The sequence below is a fragment of the Microtus pennsylvanicus genome, chromosome 19, assembly GCF_037038515.1.
Source record: "Microtus pennsylvanicus isolate mMicPen1 chromosome 19, mMicPen1.hap1, whole genome shotgun sequence".
Lineage (NCBI taxonomy): Eukaryota > Metazoa > Chordata > Mammalia > Rodentia > Cricetidae > Microtus > Microtus pennsylvanicus.
In genome coordinates, this window is record NC_134597.1 from 40,122,728 (window position 1) to 40,149,276 (window position 26,549).

The 26,549-nt window shown below is 43.7% G+C and overlaps 1 protein-coding gene across 3 annotated transcripts in view; it reads left to right on the forward strand.

The window, feature by feature from the left end:
* Positions 1 to 26,549, forward strand: part of Cntnap2 (contactin associated protein 2) — a 2,084,252-nt gene that overhangs the window by 2,041,687 nt on the left and 16,016 nt on the right. For all 3 annotated transcript variants that reach the window (XR_012908553.1, XR_012908554.1, XM_075953824.1), the window contains exon 22: positions 11,848 to 12,087. Coding sequence is in view for 1 of the 3 variants with exons in the window: in XM_075953824.1 (XP_075809939.1) it covers positions 11,848 to 12,087 (240 nt within the window). In the remaining 2 variants the exon portion in view is untranslated. The remainder of the gene's footprint in view (positions 1 to 11,847; positions 12,088 to 26,549) is intronic.

Below are 26,549 nucleotides of genomic sequence, written 5' to 3' on the forward strand. Positions count from 1 at the left end.
TTCCTGAGCTTCCTGAGCCTTGTATGTTTCCTGAGCTTCCTGAACCTTGTGTGTTTCCTACACTTTCTGAGTCTTGTGTGCTTCCTGAGCTTCCTAAGCCTTGTATGCTTCCTGAGTCTTGAATGTTTCATGAGCTCCTGGGCCTATGGAGTTTCCCTCTTTCTCCTAGGAGGAAATATGTTTCCATTCAGGGGAAACATCTGCACAGCAAGCCTTCTCTTCTCTAAGCTAAGTGTCTTCTGCTTTCTTCTGCTGCTTAAATCTAAGAACAGGCCAGTACACAAACCCTAGCTAATTATTGTAGTTATGACCAATGATCCCTTATCCTGAACTAAACACATTCATGGACTTAATCTAGCCAATCTATGGGAGAACCTTAGAATTTGCTTTACAAATTAGAATCTAGAACCCATTCTCTCTCTCTCTCTCTCTCTCTCTCTCTCTCTCTCTCTGATTCAGCCAAATCTTACTCTTATTTCCCAAACTACTTATAAATTATTGAAATACAATACCCTTCTCTTGGGGAGGAAGAAGTTTGTATACTATTATCAGGTGTATCATACATTTTGGTGATAGTACAGTAAATGATATGTTATTTCCAAGTATAAAAATTAGGTATTCATTTCCTTAGTTAGGTATCTAGTTAGGTATAAGCCATCATTTCAGCCTTTCAATGTTCTTTTGTTATACACCCTTTTTATTTCCTATATAGCCACCTTTCTACTAAATAGCATGTGATAGACTGGCTAATGAATTGCTGATATTCATCTTAGTTGGGGTTACTATTGCTGTGATGAAACACTGTGAACAAAGCAACTTGAAGGGGAAAAGGTTTAGTTGGCTCACACTTCCATATCACTGCTCGCCATCAGAATCCTTTGTTAGGACAGGAACTCAAACAGGGCAGGATCCTAGAGGCAGGAGCTGATGCAGAGGCCGTGGAGAGGTGTTGCTTATTGGCTTGCTCCTTGTAGCTTGTTCAGCCTGCTTTCTTATAGAACCCAGGACTACCAGCTCAGGGATGGCACTGCCCACAATGGGCTGGGCCCTCCCTCCTCAACCACAAATTAAGAAAATATTCTGCAGGCTTGCTTACAGCCCAATCTTAAGGAGGCATTTTCTCAGTTGAGGCTCCTTCCTCTTTGATGACTCTAACTGGTGTCAAGTTGACATAAAATTAGCCAGCACAACATTTTATCCAAACTAATAATTAAATATAGTTTGGGATTTATATCACTAAAATTCCCCATTGGAGCTGATTCTCCTCCATCAAACAAATTCTACCCACTGTTCATCTTCTAATACACATACCTTTGAAATACTGCTTATACTTTTGCAAGTCCACAAAAAGTGTTATTAGAGACATCTTGGCTGAAATGTAAGTCCTCCATCAGTACCCACTAACTTAACAGACTCTTATCCCAGTCTGAAAATGAACAAGTGGATTTAGAGTCAGAGAAAATTGTAATGTGGGGAGACCCACGCCTTTGTGTCCCAAAAGCCCTATTAGTCCATCTGTTGGCCCATTGATGGCATTCAAGGTAGTTGATATTGTAATGTTTGTGCTTTTGTGGAGAGCCACTGAAGTTTCAAACTCAGTCCTAAGTGCTTAAACTTTGTCTTCAGAGCATAAGTCAATGATCCAAGATTTGAATTCCTTCTTGTGTTAAGTATGTGTGAAAGAAATGAAGGAGGATCGCATGGTACCCTTTCTGGAAACAACCCCTTCCTCAACATGTCATGTGTGCCTGACAGATCTCACTTCCTGGGGAAGCATTGTTTTCACTTCCAACCTCAACTTCATTTCCTAACACTCTGATGTCTGTACTTTCATACAATCTTAGTCCTCAAAAGATTATTCTTCCCTCCCCTTGAAAAAGAGAGGTTTGGGCACCTCCTAGAGCACAAATTCCAAAAGAGTGAGAGCAAAGAAAGCAAGCCGCTTTTTGTTTTACTACATCACTCAACTTGACATTATCTGCAAATAGGAAGGCTTGTTAGTTTCTCATAGTCTAAGCCATGCTGCTATAACAAATGTCTGAGGCCAGCATCCTCCTGTCCTCCTTGGCCCCAAATGACCCTGCTCCTAAAATGTTCAAGTGACCCTCTGCTAGTTCTAGAAAGAATACACTTCAGGACCTTGGATAGATAAAGGGGGAAAACCTAGAAAATCAAACTCACTGTCCTTATATGTCAGCTACAGTCAGTCAACTATGGTTTTCCAAAACCTAAAACAACAAAGGGAACATTTTCGAAGAAATAAGGCTTATACTGAAAAAGAAAGGGTTTTCTCCCTACATTTCAGCTTGACATGTATATGTCAGCTTGTGTATAGGGTTCTATTTCCTGTGCTAACAACAAAATACAAAGGCAAGAATGAACTAAACCTCCTGAGAGGAAGAACCAGGTGTGTGCAGTCCTAAAATATTTGGGGCCTGTAGCTTGCGTTGACTGAGACTCTAAGAGGCACAATAAGCCTGCATTTCTCAAGGAGTCATAGGATGCAGCACCGATGGCTGACTGATAGGTATCTTAGAGTCTCCGGAAGGTGGCATTCTTTCTGAAGAACCTGCTATGGAACAGGACACCAGGATCTTCTAGGTTTGCTAGTTTATGCTTTACAATTTTGAAATAACCAGGAAAATATAGAAAATTGATATTTCTGATATGTGGCCTTCATGACACCCAATGTCTAGTGTCTAGAAACATGTAAGAAGTCATACTTCCTCTGAGCCACAATGATTTTTATGTTGAGTAGTTACAACTATATTATAAGATTAATCATAAGCCTTTTATATTCAGGCTAGATTTTAGGGATAGAACTGACAATTCCACTTTATTTAATGTCCCTGAAGCTACAGAACCATGATAAATGGATACGAATAAAAATGCTATCTTTAACATTTTTGCAAACTAGTATAGGTGGCTAACATTTTCACACGAAGGCATTTCTTTCTACTGTTGCCTTTAGAAAACAAAGACACTCAGTCTTGTTTCATTAATCCTTAGACAAAGAGACACAAGTTAACATGGAGCAGGCACTGAAACAGGAACACAGAGTCCGCATCTCCAGCATTCTGCCTTTGTCACCCAGCGAGCACGTGTTACAGGTCAAGAGCTGTTGAAATCACACCTGCAGAGTTTAGACTTGCCTCCCTTTGTAAGAGAGCAAAGCATCTAATAATGACAATGAGATTTCCTTAGCGTCTCTCCCAAGGGACTAATAAAATGTCATGGCACATAATGATGCACATCAATTATGTATGTGGATTTAATTCTGGTCATGCATCTTTGGGAAGCCAGCAGGCCCCTTAGAGAGTGATGAAAAGATGCAGTCTGTCAGCACAGAGGCCTGACACAACCTAGCAGCCAGCTTTGCCCTGCCCTGCTTACTGCTTATTGTTTGATTGCATTGGTACTGGAGGAGGAGTCTCGTTGGATTTTATTTGCTCTTTGGGGTTAATGTTCTTGGCTCCAGGAAGTGGGGGAGGGGAGTTGGTTGTCCCTTCCACTGACCCAGCCAAGCTCCTGTCCACACTTCTGTAGACAAATGAGGCTGGAATGGGAAAACTGTGTCCCACCTATTGAACCTATCTGCATCTCATCTCTCAGTGGACCAGATGCTGGACCAGATGTGGAGCCCTGACGTTAGCATCAGGTCTTGGAATGGGCTAGCTGAGCATACCCTTGCTGTGACTGAGTATGAGGGGACAGCTCTCCAATCCCATTTCAGTCTGATTTTACAAGAACCATGAGAAACCTCCCCTGAGCAATGATCTCAAACCTGCATCCCACCTTAGTCCACTATGTACCACAAACCCAGAGCCTTGTGCCAGAGGCCCGTCGAGTGTGTAGATAGCAGTGGATACACAGCACTAATCCACAGGTGTTGATATCAATGCAGCACAATTTGTGAAAAATAAGACCATCTTTGGTGAGATAGACCACTTTCTGAGTACTAATGATACCACTGTAAATAATAGACACTGATCTGTTGCATCCCCCTCCTTTTTCAAGGCCATGTTACCCCTCTCTGTAACTTACAAAGCCAACAAACCTTGACCATAGTTGGATGGTATCTAATTCCACAGTACTTGATCCCCAAACAACCAAACCCTCAATGACTGAGTTTTTAATATGCATTTATGTTTATGTTGTGTTTATACTCATCATCACTAGGCAGTTATTCTATGGATGACATTATTTTTGAGCCTTTGGGGAACACAGAGCTATGGCATTCAATTCTTGACCACAAGAAGCTTTTCTCGGGCTGGAGAGATGGCTCAGTGGTTAAGAGCACAGACTGCTCTTCCAGAGGACCCGGGTTCAATTCCCAGCACCCACATGGCAGCTCACAACTGTCTGAAGATCAGTTCCAGGGGATCTGACACTTCACACCAATGCACATAAAATAAAGTTAAATAAAACATAAAAATTTTTTTTTTTAAAAAAAGAAGCTTTTCTCTATGAGAGGTCCAAATCGGGTATCTGACCTGCCCAAGAGGGAAAGAATCTGCCTGGGCCAAGTGGCTAGAATGGGGTAGAATCTTGAAGAAAGCCATTCCAAACTCCCTTTCTGAAAGCCCGGGGCCTATGTTGCTCTGGAGTGACTGTCAATGGCAGGTACTGGGGGGGGGGGGGAGGATGGGATCCATACAGATAGCATAGAGGATCCTAAACCTGATAAGGGACAGCCAGCTCCTCTCCAACAATGTTCCCCCAAGTCATGTGAGGACCTATGTCATAATTTTAACCATTGTCAGTTATATTGTTACCATTTCCGATGAACTCCTTAACTATTAATTACTCATATTTCCCTTTAAACAGGCTCACAATCTTTATTTAAATATTTTGCTATAATAAAGAAAGAAAACTGTTAAAGGGAAAACTTTTGTAAGATAACTTGAAATGAAATACTAGTATTATATGTTGTCCCAGTAGAGATAGTGATAAAAATCCATACTATGGAAATACAAGGAAATTTGGTACCATGTCCTAGCATAAGCGTCCAGGTCTGAGGTCCAGTCTCTCTGTTAGAAAGAAAACAAAACTAAGTATTAGTGGTGTGAAGAGGCCATCTCAGCCCTGGGATCTTCCTTTTGAAAATATCATGGGAAGTGAGAAGTGACTAATATCTCACCATGTGATTCGATGGCATTCCCAGTCTGTGAATTGCCTAAAATGACTCTTGTGTCTCTAGCGGGACACATTCCACCTGAGAACAGAGGGGAGGAGAAGACAGCACTTCGGAACCAGCGCTTCCTAGGGCTCCTGTAGGACAATCGTGAACCCCGTTAGGGCTGTGAACAAGGATGGCCGTATCTACAGGAAGTCGGCCTTACTCTCACAGTAAGATCTCTGGGTCTGGTCCATAAGAGTAAACAATTAAGTGTTTTGCATTTTTTCCTTATAATCACATTTCTCCCTCCAAAGAATAGAAAAAAGTCTATAGGAAATTTAAAAGTCTAAAAGTTAATAAAATCGTGCATGAATATGCCCTGTGGAAAACCCAAGAAATATATGAAAGTGAATTAAAGCCCTCAGAGGAAAAGGAGAAATCTCTGCTGGGACAGGTGCTCATGTGTGTCCCTGAGCTTTCAGCACATTCTATCCTCTATGGATCTGCTTCTTTCCCTGTGTTTCCTATTCAGGCCTCTATCTCTTTTCACTTCTCGTGACCCTCCTGCCTGTCACTGGTGTGCAGTGACCAAGTGACAGAAAGCAGAGGATGCAGGCTAATGCACGCTTATGCACCTGCTGCCTCCCAGAGAGGACTCTCATTAGCATTTATTTTACTTTAAAAAGAGGGGGCTGGAGAGATGGTGAAATGTGCTCTCCCAGAGGTCCTGAGTTCAATTCCTAGCAACCATATAGTGGCTCACAACCGTCCGTAATGAAATCTGGTACCCTCTTCTGGCCTGCAGGCAGACATACAAGCAGAACATTGTATATGTAATAAATAAAAATAAATAAATAAATCTTAAAAAACGTTTCAAGAATTGCACTGGTATTTCTAAGTGGACTATATCCCATATCCCAAACCACTATAAATATAGAAAATGAAAGGACCAGTTGTATTTTGATAATTTGATTTCAGAAGTGACTTGCTACATTTCTAATCTGCATTCTGTAAAAGCAGATTATTCCCCAGGAATGCACTGGCCAAGGCATCTCCATGCACGAAGCATCTTGCCATGAATGGTGTTTTCATGTATGATTCCAGTGTGAGACATCTGATAGACTTTATGGCCTAACGTAATTTAACCGTAACAAACTCAGATGTGCTAAGTGACAGATATGCTGTGCTATCTAACCCTGAGAAATATGGACTCTTGTGGCACGTGAGGGGGCATGTCTGCAATCCCAGCACTTGTTAGAGAGAGGGGAAAGTGAGTTCAAAGCCAATCTTGCTTACATAGTGGACTATATAAAACAAACAAAACAAAAAAATAAGGGTGAGAATATAGTTCAGTGCAGAGAGAGAGAGAGAGAAACTTTTTCAGATAAGCATTTTCAGAACATGCTGGAGCTCTCAGTGACGTCAGATGGCTCTTAGTGGCAGAGGTTTCAGTTATATTGTCTCATGACTCTGTCACTTTGCATGTGAAGTAACACCACAGATCATGATGGTCACATGGTAGAGAGAGCCTTTCATCCTGTGGTCTAAGAAGTGCATGTGGAGGGAGGGTATAGGAGAATGATACCTCTCTCCCACACACACACATTGACCTAACTTCCTCCTCAATAGTGCTATAGGGACCAAGATTGTATATGTATATATATGTATATATGTATACATATATACATATATGTATGTATGTGTGTATATGTATATATGTGTGTATGCATGTGTGTGTATATATATGTGTGTGTATGTATGTATGTGTATATATGTGTGTATGTGTGTATGTATGTGTATATATGTGTGTATGTATGTATATGTATATATGTGTGTATGTATGTATATATATGTGTGTGTATGTGTGTATGTGTGTATGTATATGTATATATATGTGTGTATGTATATGTATATATGTGTGTATGTATGTGTGTATATGTATATATATATGTGTGTGTGTATATGTGTGTATGTATATGTATGTGTGTGTATGTATATATGTGTGTATATGTATGCATGTGTATGTATATGTATATATGTGTGTATGTATGTATATGTATGCGTGTGTATGTATATGTATATATGTGTGTATGTATGTGTATGTATGTATATGTATATATGTGTGTTATCCCAGTCCCAGTTTCCCCCTCCATCCTCTCCGCCCAGTCCCTCCCCCGTCCCGTTCCCATGTTCCCCAATTCAGTCCCAGTTTCCCCCTCCACCCTCTCCTCCCAGTCCCTCCCCCGTCCCGTTCCCATGTTCCCCAATTCAGTCCCAGTTTCCCCTCCATCCTCTCCGCCCAGTTCCACCCCCATCCCGTTCCCACCCACCAATTCACTCCTCCTCTGTTTCTGTTTAGGAAAAGACATGTCTCCCATGAGTAGCAACAAAACATGGCATATCAAGTTGCAGTAAGACTAAGCACCTCCCATGTATAAGATGGGGCAAAGAGACCCAGTATGGGGAGTAGGGGCCCAAAAGCCAGTAAAAGAATTGGAGACAGCCCCTGTGCTCAATGGTTGTTGTAGGAAGGCCACTTGTTTGTTCCTGGCTGCTCAGCCCTGAAATAACCACACAGAAACTGTATTAATTGCAATACTGTTTGGCAATAGCTTAAGCGTATTTCTGGCTAACTCGTATCTTAAATTAACTCATCTCCATTAATTGTATATCACCACGAGGCTGTGACTTGCTACGTAAACTTCCAGCCATCGTCTGTCCCCAGCAGAAGCTACATGACTTCTCCTAACTCTGCCTCCTTTCTCCCAGCATTCAGTTCAGTTTTCCCCACTTAACTCTGCTCTACTCTATCAACAGGCCAAGGCAGTTTCTTCATTCATCAATGGTATTTACAACATACAGAGGGGAATCCCACATCAAATGTTAGAAGTCCCACAAAACCAACTACACAACTGTAACATATATGCACAGAGCCTAAGTCAGCTAATGCAGACTCCCTGGTTGTTGGTTTAGTCTGAGCCCCTATGAGCCAAGGTTAGTTGGTTCAGTGATTTTACTTGAGGTGTCCTTGACCTCTCTATCTCCCACAATCTTTTCTCCTCCTCTTCGGGAGGATTCCCCAAACTCTACCTAGTGTTTGTTTGTGGGTCTGTATCTGCTTCCATCAGTTGCTGGATGAAGCCTTTCTGATGACAGTTGGACTAGGGACCAATCTGGAACCAAGCTTTCTAATACACAGGCCTTTGGAATACATTCTATATACAAACTAGCAGAACTTCAAGGAAATTTTCTAAGAAACTGTATTAAAACAGCTTAGCATAGAACCCCACCTGTGGTCTAAACTTGGAACACAGTAGTGATGCAGCTCTTTGAGAATAAAGAAGGCATCTTTTGGTTCAGACAGGCTTGACCCAGGGACCAGGTTGTTGGACCGTCAATAATCACCAAGTGTCAATCTGAGACAGTGGCTCTCCAGCTCTTTATCTCCTATCAATGAGGAATAAACATGTGGACAAAGAAGGAATCAACAAAGCTAAGTAGATTTATTAAGGAAAAGTGAGAATTAAGAAAGATGCTCAAAGAGGCAGCACCTGAAGAGAGAGAAGGCCACAGGGCTACACTGTAGGAGCTTTCGACAGCAATGGCAGAAACTAGACAGAGAATGAGGTGCTTTCTACTGGGGACTGGCCAGCTCTCTGGGCATACATAGGCTGAGACAATAGGGGCCCTAATATTCTGCGCATGTCCCACTAGCCCAGCCAGGGAACTGTGTGCTGTTCATGCGCTGCTCATTCAGTGAGAGCAGTGGTCATGTGTCAAAGCTGCCTTCAGCCTAGCTCTTTCTTGTTCTGTTAATCACTGACCTTGACTCAGCTGCTGGCTCCTAGGCCTGCTAGTCACTGAGCTACAAATATTGCTAGTCTAAGACCGTGGCTGACATCTTGCCAGCTATTAAATAAACGATGTTATGTGACAAGCTTTTAGTTTTAACTCCTGCCTCAGTCTGTGCTCTGATTCTGTTGTTACCTCTTGGCCCAGAGAGGGGCTATCAGGTCCTAAAGGATCAAGAGTATCTATTGCACACTCCTCAGAAGAACTGTTCCTAGCCGACTCTTGAGAAAAGACTATGTCAACCAGATTTGAAACATTTAGATTTTGAAATATTTCTATCGCCTTTCAGGAAAAACAAAAGAATTGAACTTTGGAAATTTTCCTAATTACCAAGAAAAGAAAAATGTTGAAGAAATGAGTGAAAGAGTCCCAAAGAAAAGGGAAGCATGCAAGGAGACATCTCCCATGGCCTGCTCCCATCAGCCCCAAATGTGTGGCCCTGTGGCTGACATATCTTCCAGTGCTCACTATGCTCAGGCGGGGACCAGAGCCTCTGCGGCTACCACTGTTCCTCTAACAATATCAGACGCCTACTTCTGGGCTCCCTCCATGCACTCAGGTGTGGTGTCCCTGCCTTGGGGCCCTGTCTTCAGGAAGGTTAAATAGAGAACCCTCTGACAGGGAGAGCTTTGAAACTCTCCACTCTGGTCTGTGCGGTAGGGAAGTCCACCTTCCTAAAGTTTAAAAATCTGTGTCGAGGACCATGTGAAATTCAGCTGAAGTCAGAAGCTCCCCCCCACCATCCACTAAGATAGATGTACGTAGTGGCCCACTCCTTTCATCTCAATATTTGGGAAGCTGAAACAGCAAAGTCCAGAGTAGCTTCAGCTACACAGCAAGTTCCAGACCAGCCTGACTAAAACTTAAAAATGGAAAGTCCCCTCCACTCCACCCCCACACACTCAGATCTCTACAGAAGAAACGAAACCCAACCCAATTCTCTATGTGTAATATCAGCTTTGGCACGGGGAAGAGATTACAGAGGAACCAGCAGGAGGATGGTTCTTTATCCAGGTCCGCAGCATTATCTGACCTCGGCTGTGTGGCAAAGACAGGGTCTGAGGATGGAGGTGGTCAAGCCAGCACCTGCTCAGAGCAGTTGCTACACTGCCTCTTCAGTTATCTTTCTAATGCAGTCCCCACAAGAGCCCTCTGAAGTTTCAACATCTTTTCTTTTGCTCCAGAAATGAGAACATTTGAATTCGGGCTTCAAGGCTACAGGGTCTAGCCTCGAGCTGTGGCCCCTGCAGATTCCTACAGTTCCCGAACATAACACTGCCAGCCTGGCGTTCCTTTCCCTTTCACCCTCAGAGGTTCCCTCTACTGCAATCCCCAGCTGAAATGGCTTCTCTGGTTTACCAAGGACTTTGATGATGTTACCAAACACAGGGTTTGTTTTTCAGATCAAAAATCTTTCTGGTTGAGAGATGCAGGACCAGATAGCCTTAAGCACTTAAGGATTCCATGAGTGTTAGTCTTCTGGGCCCTAAGAACAGAGATAAGAAGCTGGAACGGCAGCCTCTGCCTTGATTGACAAACAGGGCCGAGTTAGCACACATGGGTACTTTGGAGCTGCATGAAGCCAGGCTCACCCCTGAGCTGAGAGTTTATGGGAAGATGTTGACCGTACTAACTGGGGAAGGTGATGATTCATAAATGTACCTCAATGCTGTAACTGAACTGGGACTATTCCCTGACTTTCAAATGCTCCATCCTGTACTAATAGTGTTATAGTTTAAAAATGGCAGGAGAGACTCACCCAAGTGACAGAGCCCATGTGAAGGGTTTATTGGGGGACACAGGAGCAGCAGAAGATAAGAGAGATGGCAGACAGGAAGGCCCACTTTTTATGAAGGGACTTAGTGCATGTGCTGCACCAACGTAACAGAGTGTAGCTACTCGACAGTACACGGTACGCGAGCCAGGAACTAGGCTGGAGGTTTAAAAACATATGCACACGGACATGGGAACACGGGTCATCCTAGAAACAGGAATGCCAACTTTATTGTGCTCCAGGGAAGCTTATATAGGGATTCTTAACTGATAGCCATGTCCCAGCTCTTGGGATTTCCAGCTGTAAAAACCAACAGAATTCACTCCCCTGCCATCAGGAACTCTTGAGGGTCCCATGCTCTGAGCAGCTGCAGGCACAGGTAAACAAATTGTTTTGCTCAGTTCACTCCAGCAGGCAAAGAAGGCCAAGGGGCCAGGAGTCTGCAGCCCTCAACAGCAGAGAATGCTGTCAGTACCTTGAGCAGGCCAGCGCAGGGATGACACATCCTGCCAGGTCCCCAAGGGGCAGACCAGCATAATACCTGAATGCTAACAGTGATTTCATAAACCTTGGAATTCTAAGCATATTGTTCATCAGAAAAAGGAAAATCAAAACTCTCAGCTAAGTAATTCTCTTTTCTTCTTCCTTCTTTCGTTTGATCATTCCTTTTCATTCAAAATAAAGACTCCTTAAGGAGAAATTAAAAGAGAATATGTGAGCTAAGCAGGGCCCTTGTGTAATAATATGTCTAAAATAGTCAGAGAGCAGGAAAAAAAAAGGTGGAAAACCAGTCAGAACCAGTGTATGCTGGTATGGGAATTCATGTGGCTACAGGAGAATCATAAGTGTTCTTGTTGTAGTTGTTCTGTTTGTTTTCTCAACTGCAGTCTTATTCGCGATAAGATGTTCTCTAGCAAAATGGTTTTCATTAAAGTCTGCCGCCTTGAGGCCCAGGATGCTCTGAATATCTCAGCTCCAAAAACATGTCAAAGCTGGAACCTAACAAAGAGCTCGGCACACAGGCGCTGCGGGACTGCTCTGCTTTGCCACAGAATACGGTGAATGGGTCTGGATTCTAATTTTCTCTTTCTTTTCTTCCTAGAAACAGGGAAAATCGACCAAGAAATTCACAAGTACAACACCCCAGGCTTCACAGGCTGCCTGTCCAGAGTCCAGTTCAACCACATCGCCCCCCTCAAAGCAGCCTTGAGACAGACAAACGCCTCAGCCCACGTGCACATTCAGGGTGAGCTGGTAGAATCCAACTGTGGGGCCTCCCCACTGACGCTGTCCCCCATGTCTTCGGCCACTGACCCTTGGCACCTCGATCACTTGGATTCAGGTAAAGTCTGGAGCTGTCTTGGCCTGATGGCTTCATTCCTTTCGACCTCTCTTTCCTCAGCTGAAAAATGGGTTGGTTGTGGACCCTTGCTGGCACTGTTGGTGGAGAATTAAGACACAGCAGGAAGAAAATGATGAGCCCTGCCTTCTCGGTGTAATGCTTGGCTCCTATGAAAGACAAAAGAGTTATTTCTATTCAAAAGCAGAAACAGAGAAGTCAGAGGTTAAGAGCGTAGGGACAGGACTCTTCGTGTCAGTTAAGAGATAACCAAACTGCTGTCTGCAACATGGCTGTAGATGGCTGGGCCAAATCGGTTCCTCACTTTTGCCCACTTTCCCTCCAAAACAGCACAGGTATTCACCTCCCATGAGGATCACAGATTGCTAAATCTGAAAGAGCTACATCTAAGCTTACAGAGCCCAGTCCATGGCCACACCATCCTGAGCGCCCCTGACATTCAGACAGCCCTGTGGGTTTGGCCCCATTTCTGCAGGTGGTAAGACATGCAATTTGAAAGCACCGGGTTCAAACAAAAGGAAGTAGTATCAGTAGAGAAGTTAATTGGATGAAAATTCAAATTTTGAACTACAGTTCTGCTCTCAGCCCTCCTGGGCTGACCGTTGACAGAACAGATAACCCACCTAAACCCTGACTTTTCACTGATAAGGTGGAGGTGGAGAAGTGGCATGTAAATTTCTCAGTGACCTGCAAATACAGGATTCAGGCTGTCTCCAAGCAACCCCAACTGACCAGGGATGTTAGTGACTCCCAAAGAGTTCACAAGACAGGGCACCATGGGAGTGAAGCCCAAATTCCAACTCCTCTGTTGCTTCTTACCAGCAGGTTAAACTCAGACAGCTGCCATAACCTCACTCCTCAGTTTCTCCATTCCTAAAATAGGGACACGAAGACCTAAATCACAAGAATTGCACATGAGATGATGCGCTCAGTGGTTAGGAGCGTGTGCTACTCTGGCAGAGAAGTGGTGTTCAGTTCCCAGCTCCCAGTACTGGCTCGCAACCATCTGTAAGTCCAATTCCGGGACATCTGAAACCTTCTTCTGGTCTCTGGGGCACTGCAAACACTCATACACATATAACAAAAAAAATATTTAAAAAATCATAACTTAGAACAATCATAGATTCATGGCAAGCTTGTAAATATTTAGCTGTCATAATTTTAATAGTCATTATGGTTATTATGCTGGACTGTTTGAGAATGTCCAAGGAAGCTTCCAAACCCCACCCAGCCCATCATACAGCAGTGCACGCTTGATTGCCTTCATCACCTGAACCACCATTCAGCTGCAGAGCAGCCATCACCACGGTGATGTCCCTGGAACTGTCCCTAGGACTGTTCCTGGAAGACTAGTGAAGCCAGAACTGTCCCATTGTCAGGAGAGCCGACTGACAGACTAAGCAGCCCTCTCTGTCCTCACTTAGGGATTCCTACAACATGATGAGAGCGCCATGTGCCAAGGGCACTCTCAGCAACTCCCTTTCATGAGTGTTGTTAAGGGCACTCAGCAGGCTGGGCTTTCCTCCTGGGCTGACTTGAACAAAGGAAGCATTCTGCTGCATTAGAAAGAAAGGGAAGATGAAAAATGTAACAGGCGCAAAGACATGTCAGGGTCGCAGAGAGAGCGATTCCTCAGATGCAGTCCTGCACGTGTGAGGGGGGACAGCTGGGGAGCTGCCTTGAAATGCGCAGGTTCTGGGGCACTGCAGATAGATACTGCGAGGACAGGCTATGGGTAGCTGTGAGCATGTGGGGTCCTCTGCCAGGAAACCGGATTCAAAAAATATCTAAACACTTCCTTGGGCCAAGAGCTCATGTTCATTATGGCTTAATTAGCCAATTGTTTGCTTTTAAGGTCTGTGAAATGCGGTTGTAGAAACAAAACTATTTTAGTTCGGGGACTTTAAAAGATGCTTTATTCATGGCAGCTTCCTTCTGATTGATTCATGCAAATGCATACAGTTTAGAAAACATTTCTGTTGGTATTCAACACTCAAATTAAATGTATTCCAAGTCCCGTAATTGTAGCGCTTAGGCAAAAGGATTCCAAGTTCAAGGTCAGCCTGGGTTACTTAGCAGGACCTTGTCAGAAAGGAAAAAAGAAAGGGTGGAGGGAGAAGAAGGAAGGAAGGAAGGAAGGAAGGAAGGAAGGAAGGAAGGAAGGAAGGAAGAAAGGAAGGAAGGAAGGAAGACAAGTCAGCCAGTTGGAATTTAGATCCAATCCCAAACCATTTCTATAATTGGGGAAACACCATTTGCTGTTAAATGCCAGTCTTATGAACTCTATTAGAAGGAAGAGTAGAATACTTCCTTCAAACTGTGAAACAGAAGGCTTATTTAGGTCACATGATGTCATCTTTATTCTTTTAGGTAAATGGGAGGAGATGGCTGGGGGGGTAGGGTGGGGGGGGGAGAAGAAGGAACAAAGAGAAGCCAGGGTGGGCGGTTACTTCACAGCAGCCTCCAATGAGACAAATAAGGAGGAAAGCATTTCCCCTGCCCTCTTAAATTCAGTGAGGCCCAGGGATGAAGATGATAAAAGATAGAGCAACAAGAGAAAAGAAAAAACAAAAACCATTGTCGTTTCAAAAAGAGGAGCATCTAAAAGATGTAACTTACAGACTGTCAAAAATCAAAGGCCTCTAGACCATTTGCAAAGGGGAATAAAACAAGTTACAATGGCCTGTTACTAGGATTCCTGGAACAGATGAGAGATGAAGGCATGAGGGTCTCTGTCTCTCTCGGGAAGGGAGTTCTGATAGGTTTACTCCCCTGGGATGAAAACATATCCTAAAGAGAGACATGTGGCTGCCTTGTCCTCCAGAATTCTCCACCTTTCTCAGAAACAGAAGCTCTAATTAGCTTTCTTTCTGAATCTACTGCACTCGAATGATGGCTCATTCAATGAAATGCTTGCCTTGCAAGCATGAGGACCCAAGTTCGAGACCCAGCATGCACAAAAAGGAAAAGAAAAAGAGGAATCAGGCATGACAGTATGAATTTTTAATCTCAGACATGAGGCAATGAAAACAGGGTGAGCTCTGGGGCTCACTGGCCAGCCTAGAGGAATCAGCGAGCTCCAGAATCAGGGAAAGACACAGTCTCAGAAATTAAGACAGAGAGTAACTAGGGAAGATATCTGCTATTGGCCTCTGAACACACACACACACAAAGACAGACAGACAGAGGCAGAGAGGGAAAGACACAAACACACACAGAGAGAGTTTTAATCTAATTTATAAATCTTATACTAACTCTGAGATTTCTAACGGCTCCTCACGCCAGCAGCTGCACTCTTGTCTCTGCAAGCCTACACTCACCATTCTGAGTTCTGAGTCTAGGATTTTGAATGGTCTAGATAATCTCCCAAGTTTGAATACAGGGATAATTCTTGCTATGAGATATTCTAAAAGAAAACAATAGCATGTACACAAAAATAATATTTTCTTCTTGAATAATGTGAGGGTGGGACTAGCGTTTGGGACAGAAAAAGAATAAAGGCAAAGACTGGCCAGCCCTGGCCTGGTCTGAGACATCTTGACTAAGTTTTTTCATGGAGGGACTCTGAAGTGTGCCCTCCACTTGGTAGCCTCAAGTCACCTGGAAGCTTGGTGGAGAGGAGGAATCCTACCAAGAGGGACCGAGTCAGCACCTCCATTTCATCCAGGAGTCCTCGGTGGCCCCAGAAGTCCTCGGTGGCTTGCCACACTTATGAGGAAGTCTGAAGTGCTCATCTGGTGTTGATCTTTACCTTGGGGGGCACTGTAGAATTCCCGGGATGTCATTGTGGGTTCTGCACTTGCTAGTGTCCTCAAGTGGCACCGGTATGTAGCAGGGTTGAGAATCACTCACCAAATCTGAGGGGTTCCTCGAACGGCCCTTGAAAGCGGGTTATGGAAAGAAACAAGACAGGGCTGGGGTTCTGCTTTAGTGGCAGAACACGTGCCTGGTATGCGCGATGCTCAGGTGTGATCTCCAGCCCCAGAAAAATAAAGAAATAAAGTAGCTAATCTTCTTTATCAACTAGATTTAGAATCGCCTGGGAGACACACTCTGGGTATGTCTGAGAGCATTTGCAGAGAGGTCGAATGGAGGAGGAAACACCATCTTGAATGTGGGCATGGACTGGGGTCCTAGACTCATAGAAAAGGAGAAAGAGAACTGGGCCCCAGCACTCATCTGGAGTGCTTGGATACAGATGCAGCATGTCCACTCCCTCATGCTGCTCCTTCAAGCCCTTTCTTCCTTAAGCTGCTTTGCTCAGGCATTTTGCTGCAGCCATGAGGAAATTCCTTGTTAATCAACCCTTGGAAGTGTTTTTAGAAGAGTCGTTATCAGATAGAAAACGCAACCCCAGTCTGTCTTGCTTTAAGGGTCACAGAGTGCAGTTGCTGTGAGTCACCTCTTAGAATTGTTGGGTTTGATGTTCTTCTTTCTGTCACATTCAGAATTTTACTTCCTTGGAATGAGAAAGACTTGCCAGCAAGAGATGGCTACAGATGGCGCACGCAGTCTGTAAAACACAGAAGCAAAACAAACAGCAGAAAGCAAGAGTCCAAGAGTCAGCTACCACCCGTTTCTGGGCACGCCAAGCTGTGTGTGTGCACTCCCATAGAGCCTTTCATAGTCCCATTCATGGTATTTGCCACACAATCAATTGGACCAAAGGCATATCTTTTAGAAGATCATTACAACCGATAAGCTTCACTCCTGCAGGTCTTCTGGTTGGAAAGATAATGGCTTCTTACAGTTTCACAGGCCCTGACTGCGCACAGCAAACACTCTTGGCATGATTCACACAGTGAAACATCAGCCTCAAGAAACCTGCCTTCGGAAGGCGCTAACAGCTGAATTCACAGTAGCCACTGTAACCCTGAGCTGTCTGACTTCTAACCCTTAAATGAACCAGAGTCTGATACTCAACCATCCTTACCAGAAATCCTCACAGACACTCTAACCCTCATGCCCAACCCCAAGGGCAGGGTGTGTCGGGAACCCAGGGCTGAGCACCCAAACTCCCCATAGACTCTGGCAACTCTCCAGAGCATTTGGAAAAGCAGCCTCCTAGGAACATGTATCTGCTCCCATATAACATGATACTTGAGGTTGTTCATTGTAACAACCCCACCCCTTACATTCCATAATAGTCTCTCTAGGAACTGGGAACCATGTTTCTGGTCACCACATCAGCCCATTTACCACTGAAAATAATGCCTGTCTGAAGGCATCCTGCCTCTGTGGATATGATTATGTTCTCTGTGTGTGTGCATTTATGCATGGTGTGTGTGTGTGTGTGAATGCGCATTGCGCACATGCGTGTAGAGCCTAAGTTAACCTTGAGTATCTTCATTCACTCTCTTCTTGATGGAGGCCTCTCTGACAGAACCTGGACCTTGCTGATTCCAGCGAGCCTAGTTTGCCAGTTTGTCCTTGGGATCACCTGTCTCTACCTTCTCAGTGCTAGGATTACAGGTGGCCTCCAAGTCTACCTGGCTTTGACATGGGTGGTGGGGATCCGAGCTCCAGCCCTCACACTCGCGGGGCAAGTAGTTTACCTACTGAGCCAGCTCCCCAGCCCCAATGCTATGGTTTTTAATGAGTTGGTTTCTTGTCCATATTCCAAATTTCTTTTCTACCATCTGAAGATAAAATATTTTTATATCTTCATATGCAGAGGAGTTATAGAGATAATGAACATTTAAAAACTTCACACATCTATTCAGCTTCCTTCCTAAATACAAGCTGGTGTTTGGCTTTCTTTACCACCTGCAAGCACTTAAAAGTAATCGTTCCAGCTTTTATAATTACAACTTCATTTCTTTTCTCATCATTGTGCTAAGAGCTCATAATAAATGCGCTTATTTCATACACTTAATCTTTGTTCTATCTTATTTGTCATTTTCCTCTTCAGTAACCAGCACAGCACACACTTTTACATGAGTGCGAAGAATGTATTCCCATTAGCTAATGTGCCAATGTTCCAATTTCTCCTTTTTCTGCACATGTAATAAGGATTTCTACATTATTTTCATATTAAATAGCTTTGTAAGTGATTTCTGTCTGAGGATATGCTTATGTTTCATTTTAGTAGTTATTACAAACTTCCTTCTGAAATAGTCCAAATGACAGTTCACTTTTTCCAACGTACTCAACCAAACTAGTGCCCATAATATCCCTTTAACTTTTGCTGTGTTTTATTGGATAATGCAATTTTGCTCTTGTCTTAATTTATATTTTCATTACTCATGGGTAAGATTAGATTTCCTGGTGCATGGATATATATCATTTGTGTTTATTGTTCTGTAAGCTGCCTGCTTACTATATTCTTCATTTAAAGATTATTTGGACGTTCATGTTTTTCTTATTGGTTTGTTGGTCACTTATGAATTGGCTTGTACAGATTATTTATATATTAAGTAATATACTTAGTTACTTTCATATTGCTGTAAGCAAAATACCTTCTAGAATCAACATAAGGGAGGAAGCAGATATTTTGTTTGATGTTCCAAGAGGATCCAGTCCATCGTGGTAGAGAGGACAGAGCTGAGCAGGGTGCTTGGCTTGAGGAGAGGGAGATGCTGGCACTTTCAGGCTGTCTCCTTTCCCCTCTTACTCCACCCAAGTCTCCAACCTCGATGATGGGTACACTTGTGCTCAGGGTACATCTTCATTTCATCTCTGCTGGATAGAGCCTCGTGGATACACTGGAGGTGTATCTCAGTCTCCTAGGTGATTCTAAATCAATCAAGAAGAAATAAAAATTAACTGTCATGAGAAAATTCCTATTCAAATGTTTTCCTAGTTCAATTTCTGTTTTTTAATGTATGGACTTTTTCCTTTGTAGAAGTCTCTAGTATTTACATGATAAATGTTAGTGTTGTATGCCTTTGGGGTTTTACTTACTGCCTTCTCCATAAGGAATATGCTTTTTGAATTAGTCCCTATTTCTTGTAATGATTTTGTTTTGATGGTAAGATCTGTGTATTTGCTCCACTGAAAAGAGATTGGTAGGAAACCAACTTTTTTCCCCCTCAGTGGCTGGTCCACTGTCCAGCATCAGTGATTGACACCCTAAATTATCCTTTACTCTCTAGCCTGTTACAAGATCTGACTCTTCATGAGACGGGGGCAAGCTCTGTCTGGCCTCTTCTGGTTGTACTGAACATCTTCTAGAATGAATTTCCTCTCTCTCTCTCTCTCTCTCTCTCTCTCTCTCTCTCTCTCTCTCTCTCTCTCTCTCTCCTTTCTCTTCTTTCCTTACAATAGATTTCTAAAACCTTTCAGGGGTACGATCCTGTCCAGTTCTCTCAGATCAGCCAGCCTCCAGCCCCTTCCCCACAGGGCAATTACTTAGAAGCTTTCCCATCTTCCCCAAGTCTGCACCTGACAGGCATTTCAGTCATTAGCTCTGTCACCCCTGGAAGGCTAAGAAGAGGGCACAACCCTGTTGTGCCTGTTGCCATGGCAACTTCTCTGTTGGTGGCAGAAACAGGGACTCCAGCAGGGCACAATATTCAAGTTGCTTAATTCCTGTACCACAGGAATGTTGTAGGGGCCAGTGGAAATGTAGCTGTGGACAGGGCTTTCCTCTTTCCATTAATCCTTGTTCTCATCATTTCTTCTATGTTGTAGCCTTTGTTATTTTTATTATTGTTTTGCTTGTTTTTTTTTTTTTAATACAAGGTATTACTATGTTGCCCAGAGTAGTCTTGAACTTCTGGTTTCAAATGAATCTCCTGCCTCAGCATTCTGAGTAATCGGGACCACACATATATTCACTGCCACTCATGACTGCACTGCATTTTCTTTTCCTTAGAAATAGTCTCAGATAGCCCTGGCCAGTCTCAAGGATCCTATATAGCCAAGGATGACCTTGAACTTCAGGTCTTTCAGCCTCTGCTCTCTACATGTTGAGATTACAAACGTACACCAGCACACTTTGTCAACGTGGTGAAGGAAATGGAGCTCAGGGCCTTGTTGAAGGGTAGGCAGGCACTCTATGGCTGAGCCCTATATACTGATCTTTGAAGTGTCATTAACTCCTGTCGTGTCATAGACCTGTAGCACAACTCAAGGGTGCCCTCCACACATCAAGGCATGGCTTCTTTAGCTAGCTTGTCATTTTTAAAAGACTGTTACCTCAATTCACAGCTGGGAGATCCTCTCATGGGACTAGCAAACACCACTTAGAAATGCTAATTCTACCTCTGCTGACAGATTGGCTTCTGTCCTTTCCTATGGCCAGTAAAGCAGAAAAAAAAAAATATCTTATCCAGGTGAAGTTTCGAGCCAACACTAAAGGCTTTCTTCTCCGCAGTCACCAATAACGATGAACTGCTTCCCTGTCTTGAGATCTCCGAGTGATTTTTGCATATACTACCCGGACTGTTCAGAAATGAGCAAGAATGAGACAGTTCCTGATTCTGCTTTTTTGGTTTTGCCTAAGAACAATCACAAGGGTTCTTTAAAAAATTGAAATCTGGGCGCCTGTGACATTTACACAGTAGGTAAAGATGCTTGCCGTATTACCTAGTGACCTGAGTTCAAGTCACCAAAGCCACCTAAGGTGGCAGGAGAGAACGGACTCCACAAAGCTGACTTCACTCTGACTTCACACACACACACACACATACACACTAAAATTTTTCAGAAAGAATTTAATCTATATTATGTAAAGTATAAGCAAACACAAAAATGCATGTGAATGTGGATATAGTTATGTTAAAACACGGAAGATGAGATAACTCCCTTTGAAAATGTTCATTGGAAAAGATAAAAATGGTTCTTAATCATTTTCTTGGGAAATCGAACTTAGAAAACTGGAAAGGATTTGAACAAAAGTAATATTAGCTGCAACTTAGAAATTACTTCTGTGATTTTGCTATATGCTGACACAAGTTGAGTTGAATGGACAGTTTTAGACAGATTTAATTTTTTTAAAGTGTGGTGTGTGTGTGTGTGTCTGTTTGTGTGTAAGAATGTAGAGGTCAGTAAACAATTTGGAACAGCTGAGTTTGGTCCTTCTGCCCTGTGTATTTGGGTATCAAATTCAGGCCTAGGCACAAGTGCTTTTTCCCAGTGAGCCCTGTCCATACCCTCTCAGATAGATTTTAAAGATACAGACAGACAAGTGAGACTGGGGAGGTCTCAGTTCTTAGTTAAGAGAACTTGCTCTGCATGTATGGAATTCCGAAAGAACAAATACACATTATATGGGGGGAGGGGTGGGGAAGAACTCCTTCTAGGCCTAAAATCCAATCAGAAAATGGTTGGCAATCCCCCATTACATTCATGGCAATATGGCAGGAGCAGGCACATTTGGTGCCTTGCAGGCCAGGACCGTAGCAGGTAGGATCCCCTAACGCACAGGACCATTGGTAAATTTTCTCCCTCAGAGGCCACACTTCTTGCTCTGTGAAAGCTAACCACCTTTGGAAAATGTTGACCTCAAGAACAAAAAGAATTCCCCCCCCCCTTTTTTTTTTGGTTTTTCGAGACAGGGTTTCTCTGTAGCTTTGGTGCCTGTCCTGAACTAGCTCTTGTAGACCAGGCAGGCCTCGAACTCCCAGAGATCCGCCTGCCTCTGCCTTCCGAGTGCTGGGATTAAAGGCGTGCGCCACCACCGCCTGGCCGGAATTCCCCCTTTTTAAACTCTGAGTTGTTTTGCTCTATTTTGTCATTCTTTAAATAGAATAGAGAAATCTGGAATGGAAGGCTGGCATAGTTGTAGATTGACCACACCTCTCTCCTCTTTCTTCCACTTTCTCCCCTCTCCTGTCTTCTTAAATAGAGAAATCATCCTCACAGCTGCTACAGCTAATTAAATGTTTTTCACACTTCGTTGACACGAAGAAGAAGAGCTATGGCAGAACCACTGTTATAAGCTGTGTCTTAAACTAGGTGCTTATTATGTTATCTGTATAATGAGTCAAGCCTGAGCCAGGAAGGAATCTGCAGAAAACATCAGGCTGACACTTTAGTAGCCCAGGCTAATTTGTTTCCCAGAGTCCTCTTTGATGGCCACTAACCATTCTGCCTGTCAGCAAGCACAGACAATTAGTTATCTTTTGAGATCTATAGCTAGTTCAAAAAGAAAACACTTCAAAAGATGCTTTTGAAATATATTTAAAAATAAACAGAAATATATTTAGCACAGGGTTTTTTATATTCTTTTTTTTAAGTCTACTTTCGGGAAGAAAAGACATTGTCTTGGAATTCTAAATACGTAAAATTCATAATATAAAGTTTCATTCGCACTGGTGCTCCTGAAGAGTCCTTCACAACCCAGGACCCGGCTGCATTGATGAAAGACTTAATGTGTGTGTGTGCAGACTTAATTTTTAAAGGCACTTTAGGTTTGCCCACCTCCCCAGCCCATCTGTATGGAGCCAAATCAGCCAGCAGGCTTCAACCTAGCTGTACTCCAGTGTTCTCAGAAACCCTCCTGTTCTTGGAAACTTAGGAATAAAAAAAGTCAGTTTCATCTTTTGATGAGTTAATAATCATAACACAAGCATGAACAGGGTCTCTTCACAGGGAGGGCTGGATCCAATGTCTCAAACTATAGATGGTATCACCTGCAAGTTGAGATTTCGAGTTACAGCTGAAGAGCAACTGTCTTAGAAATACATTCTGCTGTCCACTCAACTCTTTCAAAAGACAGACAATAGCAAAAGACATTCCATAATGCCCAGCCATCTCCAAAAGAGATGTCTCTGTACTCAAATTGTGACCTCTGAATTTATTAGAAATTTGCACTAAAGGGAGGTCTGAGGAGACCCTTATCTGATTCCTGAGATATTGCCATGAACCTACACACCTTCACAAAGGGCCCAATCTATCATTTAACTAGATTTTATTTGACAGAAGTGATTTTTCACTGAGTGCCAAGCAAGAAATTCCAGACATCCACAGTCTTATCTGATACTTGCATAGTTCACGTGGTTGTGTTTGTCAACACAAGCGTGAATGTGTGTGCGCGCGTGTAAGAACAAAGAATCCTCCTAAGACTTTCATCTTATCAACTACACCAATCCTTGTCTGGAGAAAGCTGTGCACCAGGAAATGACCTTGCAATGCGCATTTGGGGTTTATCCACTGTGACTGGTCACTTCTTCCTCCATCCCCCTCACACCCTCCTTCAAAGCTGAGACCAGTTCCACAGCTCTGCAGACAGCCCTGGCCTCTTAAAGCTGCTTCACTGAAGAAACCATCAGTTTTTTCAGCTGGGCCTTCCTTACAAGTGATTTCCTTGCAAGGCTTGTGAGTATGCAGATCTGTGGCCAGGCATCTAATAAAACCAATGGCAGATTATTCAGAGGCAGTAGGAGACTAGACATACCATAATATGTCCACAAGGCGTAGACTTTCTACTCTGAGCTGAGCTGGGTGTTCTAACATTGTACAACCCTGCCTTTGCAAGGCCCAGCCATAAAGAGGAAAGGATCCTTTGCAAAAATCAAATCTATAACATCTAGAAAAACTACAGCCCAGGATTTAAAATGTGTGTGTGTGTGTGTGTGTGTGTGTGTGTGTGTGTGTGTGTGTGTGTGTGTATGTTCTTTCTCATAGACTCTTAAATGCATCAAGATCCTAAACACACCATTGTGTCAACATTTTTCCCTTCTTGAAACACTTCCTTCACAGACAAGAGTTATCTGTGATGATTAACCTTCCTGGTCAAGCTAAATTGGATTGGATTAAGAAGCACCTATGAGACTAGAAATGTGTGTCTGTGCAGACATTTCCAGAGTATTTTCTAAAAGGAGAAGATATGCCTGTATGAATCTGGAAAGCACTATCCCTCTCTCTCCCTCCCTGAACTTATCCCCTCCCCTCCCCCACCTCCTTCTCTTCCCTTCTCTCTCTCTCTCTCTCTCTCTCTCTCTCTTTCTCTCTCTCTCTTTCTCTCTCCCTCTCTCCCCCTTCTCCTTCTTCTCTCTCCTTCTCTCTCCCTCTCTCCCCCTCTCTCTCCCCCTTCTCCTTCTTCTCTCTCCTTCTCTCTCTCTCTCTCCCCCTCTCTCTCCCCTTCTCCTTCTCTCTCCTTCTCTCTCCCTCTCTCCCCCTCCCCCTTCTCCTTCTTCTCTCTCCCTCTCTCTCCCTCTCTCTCTCCCTCTCTCTCTCCCCCTCTCTCTCCCCCTTCTCCTTATTCTCTCTCATTCTCTCTCACTCTCTCTCTCTTCTTCTCCCTTCCTTGTCCCCCTGTCCCCCCTCCCACCTCTCTCCCCCTCTCCCCTTGTCCCTCCTTCCATCTCTCTCCCCCTCTCCCCCTCCCACACTTCTCTCCCCCTCTCCCGCTTTCCCTCCTCCCACCCCTCTCCATCCTGGCCACCATGAGTTGGGCTGCTCTTCTCCACCAGGGAGAGAAGTGCCCAGATAAATCCTTGCTTGTGTCAGTGTGCCACTGTCGCGGCAATGAAAACCTGAATACTACAGTATCTCAAGGACATACTTAAGGTAAATGCTCATTAATTCTTTGCCTGAGTTTTCTTAAACTGTTTTTTAATGTGGATTAGAATAGACTCTGCCCCCTAAGTTCAAAACACGGAAGATTCATAATGAGATCTTAGAGCGGTGTCCCTTTTATGACTTCACAACAATAAACAGAAATGGAGCTAAAGAAATGGAATGGTGGGAGATGGGCCCCGCGGGGGCATTCTAACATACAGATCATCAAAGACAAAAATGCGGTGGTGGAGGATGGGTGACAAGTGCTCAGAAGGAATCATTTCAGTTCCCTCTTAGTCACAGAAAATGGATACACAGATACAGAACAGCTGGAGGTGGGGACCACCACCACTGAGGGTCTCAATTAAAGTTGGGCAACTCAAAGAGGGCTGTGTATCCAAGCACTCTAGGAGCCTGTTAGGAGTGCAGACCCCCAGGCCTGGCCAGGGGTACACTATCAAAATCTGAATTTTAATAAGATCCTCAATGCTTCTCATGCACCTTCCTGTTGGAAAGCTTTAAACTCTAAAATCAATTACTCTCTGCTGGAGTGGATCAAGGGCTGAGGAGGTACAGTAATATCCCCAGGCCTCAGAACACCGCCCTGCCTGGAGGCTTTTTCAGCCTGACCCCCAGGGCCTGATTTCCTCGCAGGGGCTCTTGTTACCATGGAACACAGACAGGTTCTTCCCAGATTTAGCGCATTTCCCCAGACTTGGGCTTCTTCATTCTGGCGCTCCCTGTGACAGGAAGGAAAAGAAATGATGACAGACCTCAACCATGAGAAAAGTGACAAGTCACTAGGGAATGTCCCACCCCCACTGTCACACGGAAACCACAGCCCTCAGCATACAGGGAAACCATTTTCAGTGACAATAGCTCAAAAACACAGGAGCAGATTGGCCCAAATTCTGTGTTCCAACAGGGAAGCAGTTCAATGAGGTTTTATAGTCTACAGAACAAAAAATGTCGTAAATCAAGGCCAGTTTAAAATGCACTGGTGGGTGCATCAGCGAAGCAGGTACAGTTACAGCAAGATGGGGGAGCTTTTCTATGGCCTCAGATGCTGTCTGGTGACAGTCTTAGCTTTGGGAAGCCAGGGGTCTGCTGAATCAACAGGTCCCAAAAGTCACAGGGTGGGCAGATGACAGAATGGCTGTTCTGGAGAACTAGACCTAGCCCGGGATAGATAATTAGCCTCTGGACCTGCAACATTCCAGGCTCTTCCACAGGACTGAAATTGTAATCAGGCCAACAGTTTCTGCAGACACAGCTTCTTTTCTGGAGGTTTTTTTGCTCACACCACATAACACCACAGCCCCTGGTTCTGAGGCTCCGACCTAGATGGTCAAGCCTTGTTTAAGAACTACAGTAAGAAGCTTGGATTAGAGTCCAGAAGGCATCTGCCGAGACTTCCAGGCTCTTGTGTCTCATAATAAATAATTTGACCAGGGACACCTGAAAATAATCTGTTAAGAATGAGAAAGGCACCCCCCAGAATGAAGAGCTTTCAAAATCTCCAGTCTTGAGCATCATGACCCCTTATGAATCACTAACCTCCTCCGACACTTGGAAATTTTGGCCTCTTATGTAGCATGCTTCGATCCTTCTTGTAGCACTAGTAAGTGATGGCCAGCTAAATTTGATCTCTCTCTCTCTCTCTCTCTCTCTCTCTCTCTCTCTCTCTCTCTCTCTCTCTCTTCCCCACCCCGTCTTCTAGCTTATTACTACAGTAAGATTCCTAAAAAGCATCCTAAATGAGGAGACTAAAGGTGACTTGAACACCTTTTGGCCACACCTGCTCTGATACAGAGGTTGAGAGACTAATGAATCTCTAAAATCCAAGTGTCAAAGTAACAATATATAATCCACAAATGTTCCCAATAGTATCTAAGAGTAACTGAGGGTTGGTTTATAATCAGTTATACATGGAAGGAGAAAATACAATAAAGCTTATTGTATTGTTCATTCAGTCTTTTAATAAAGAGGTGGGGATT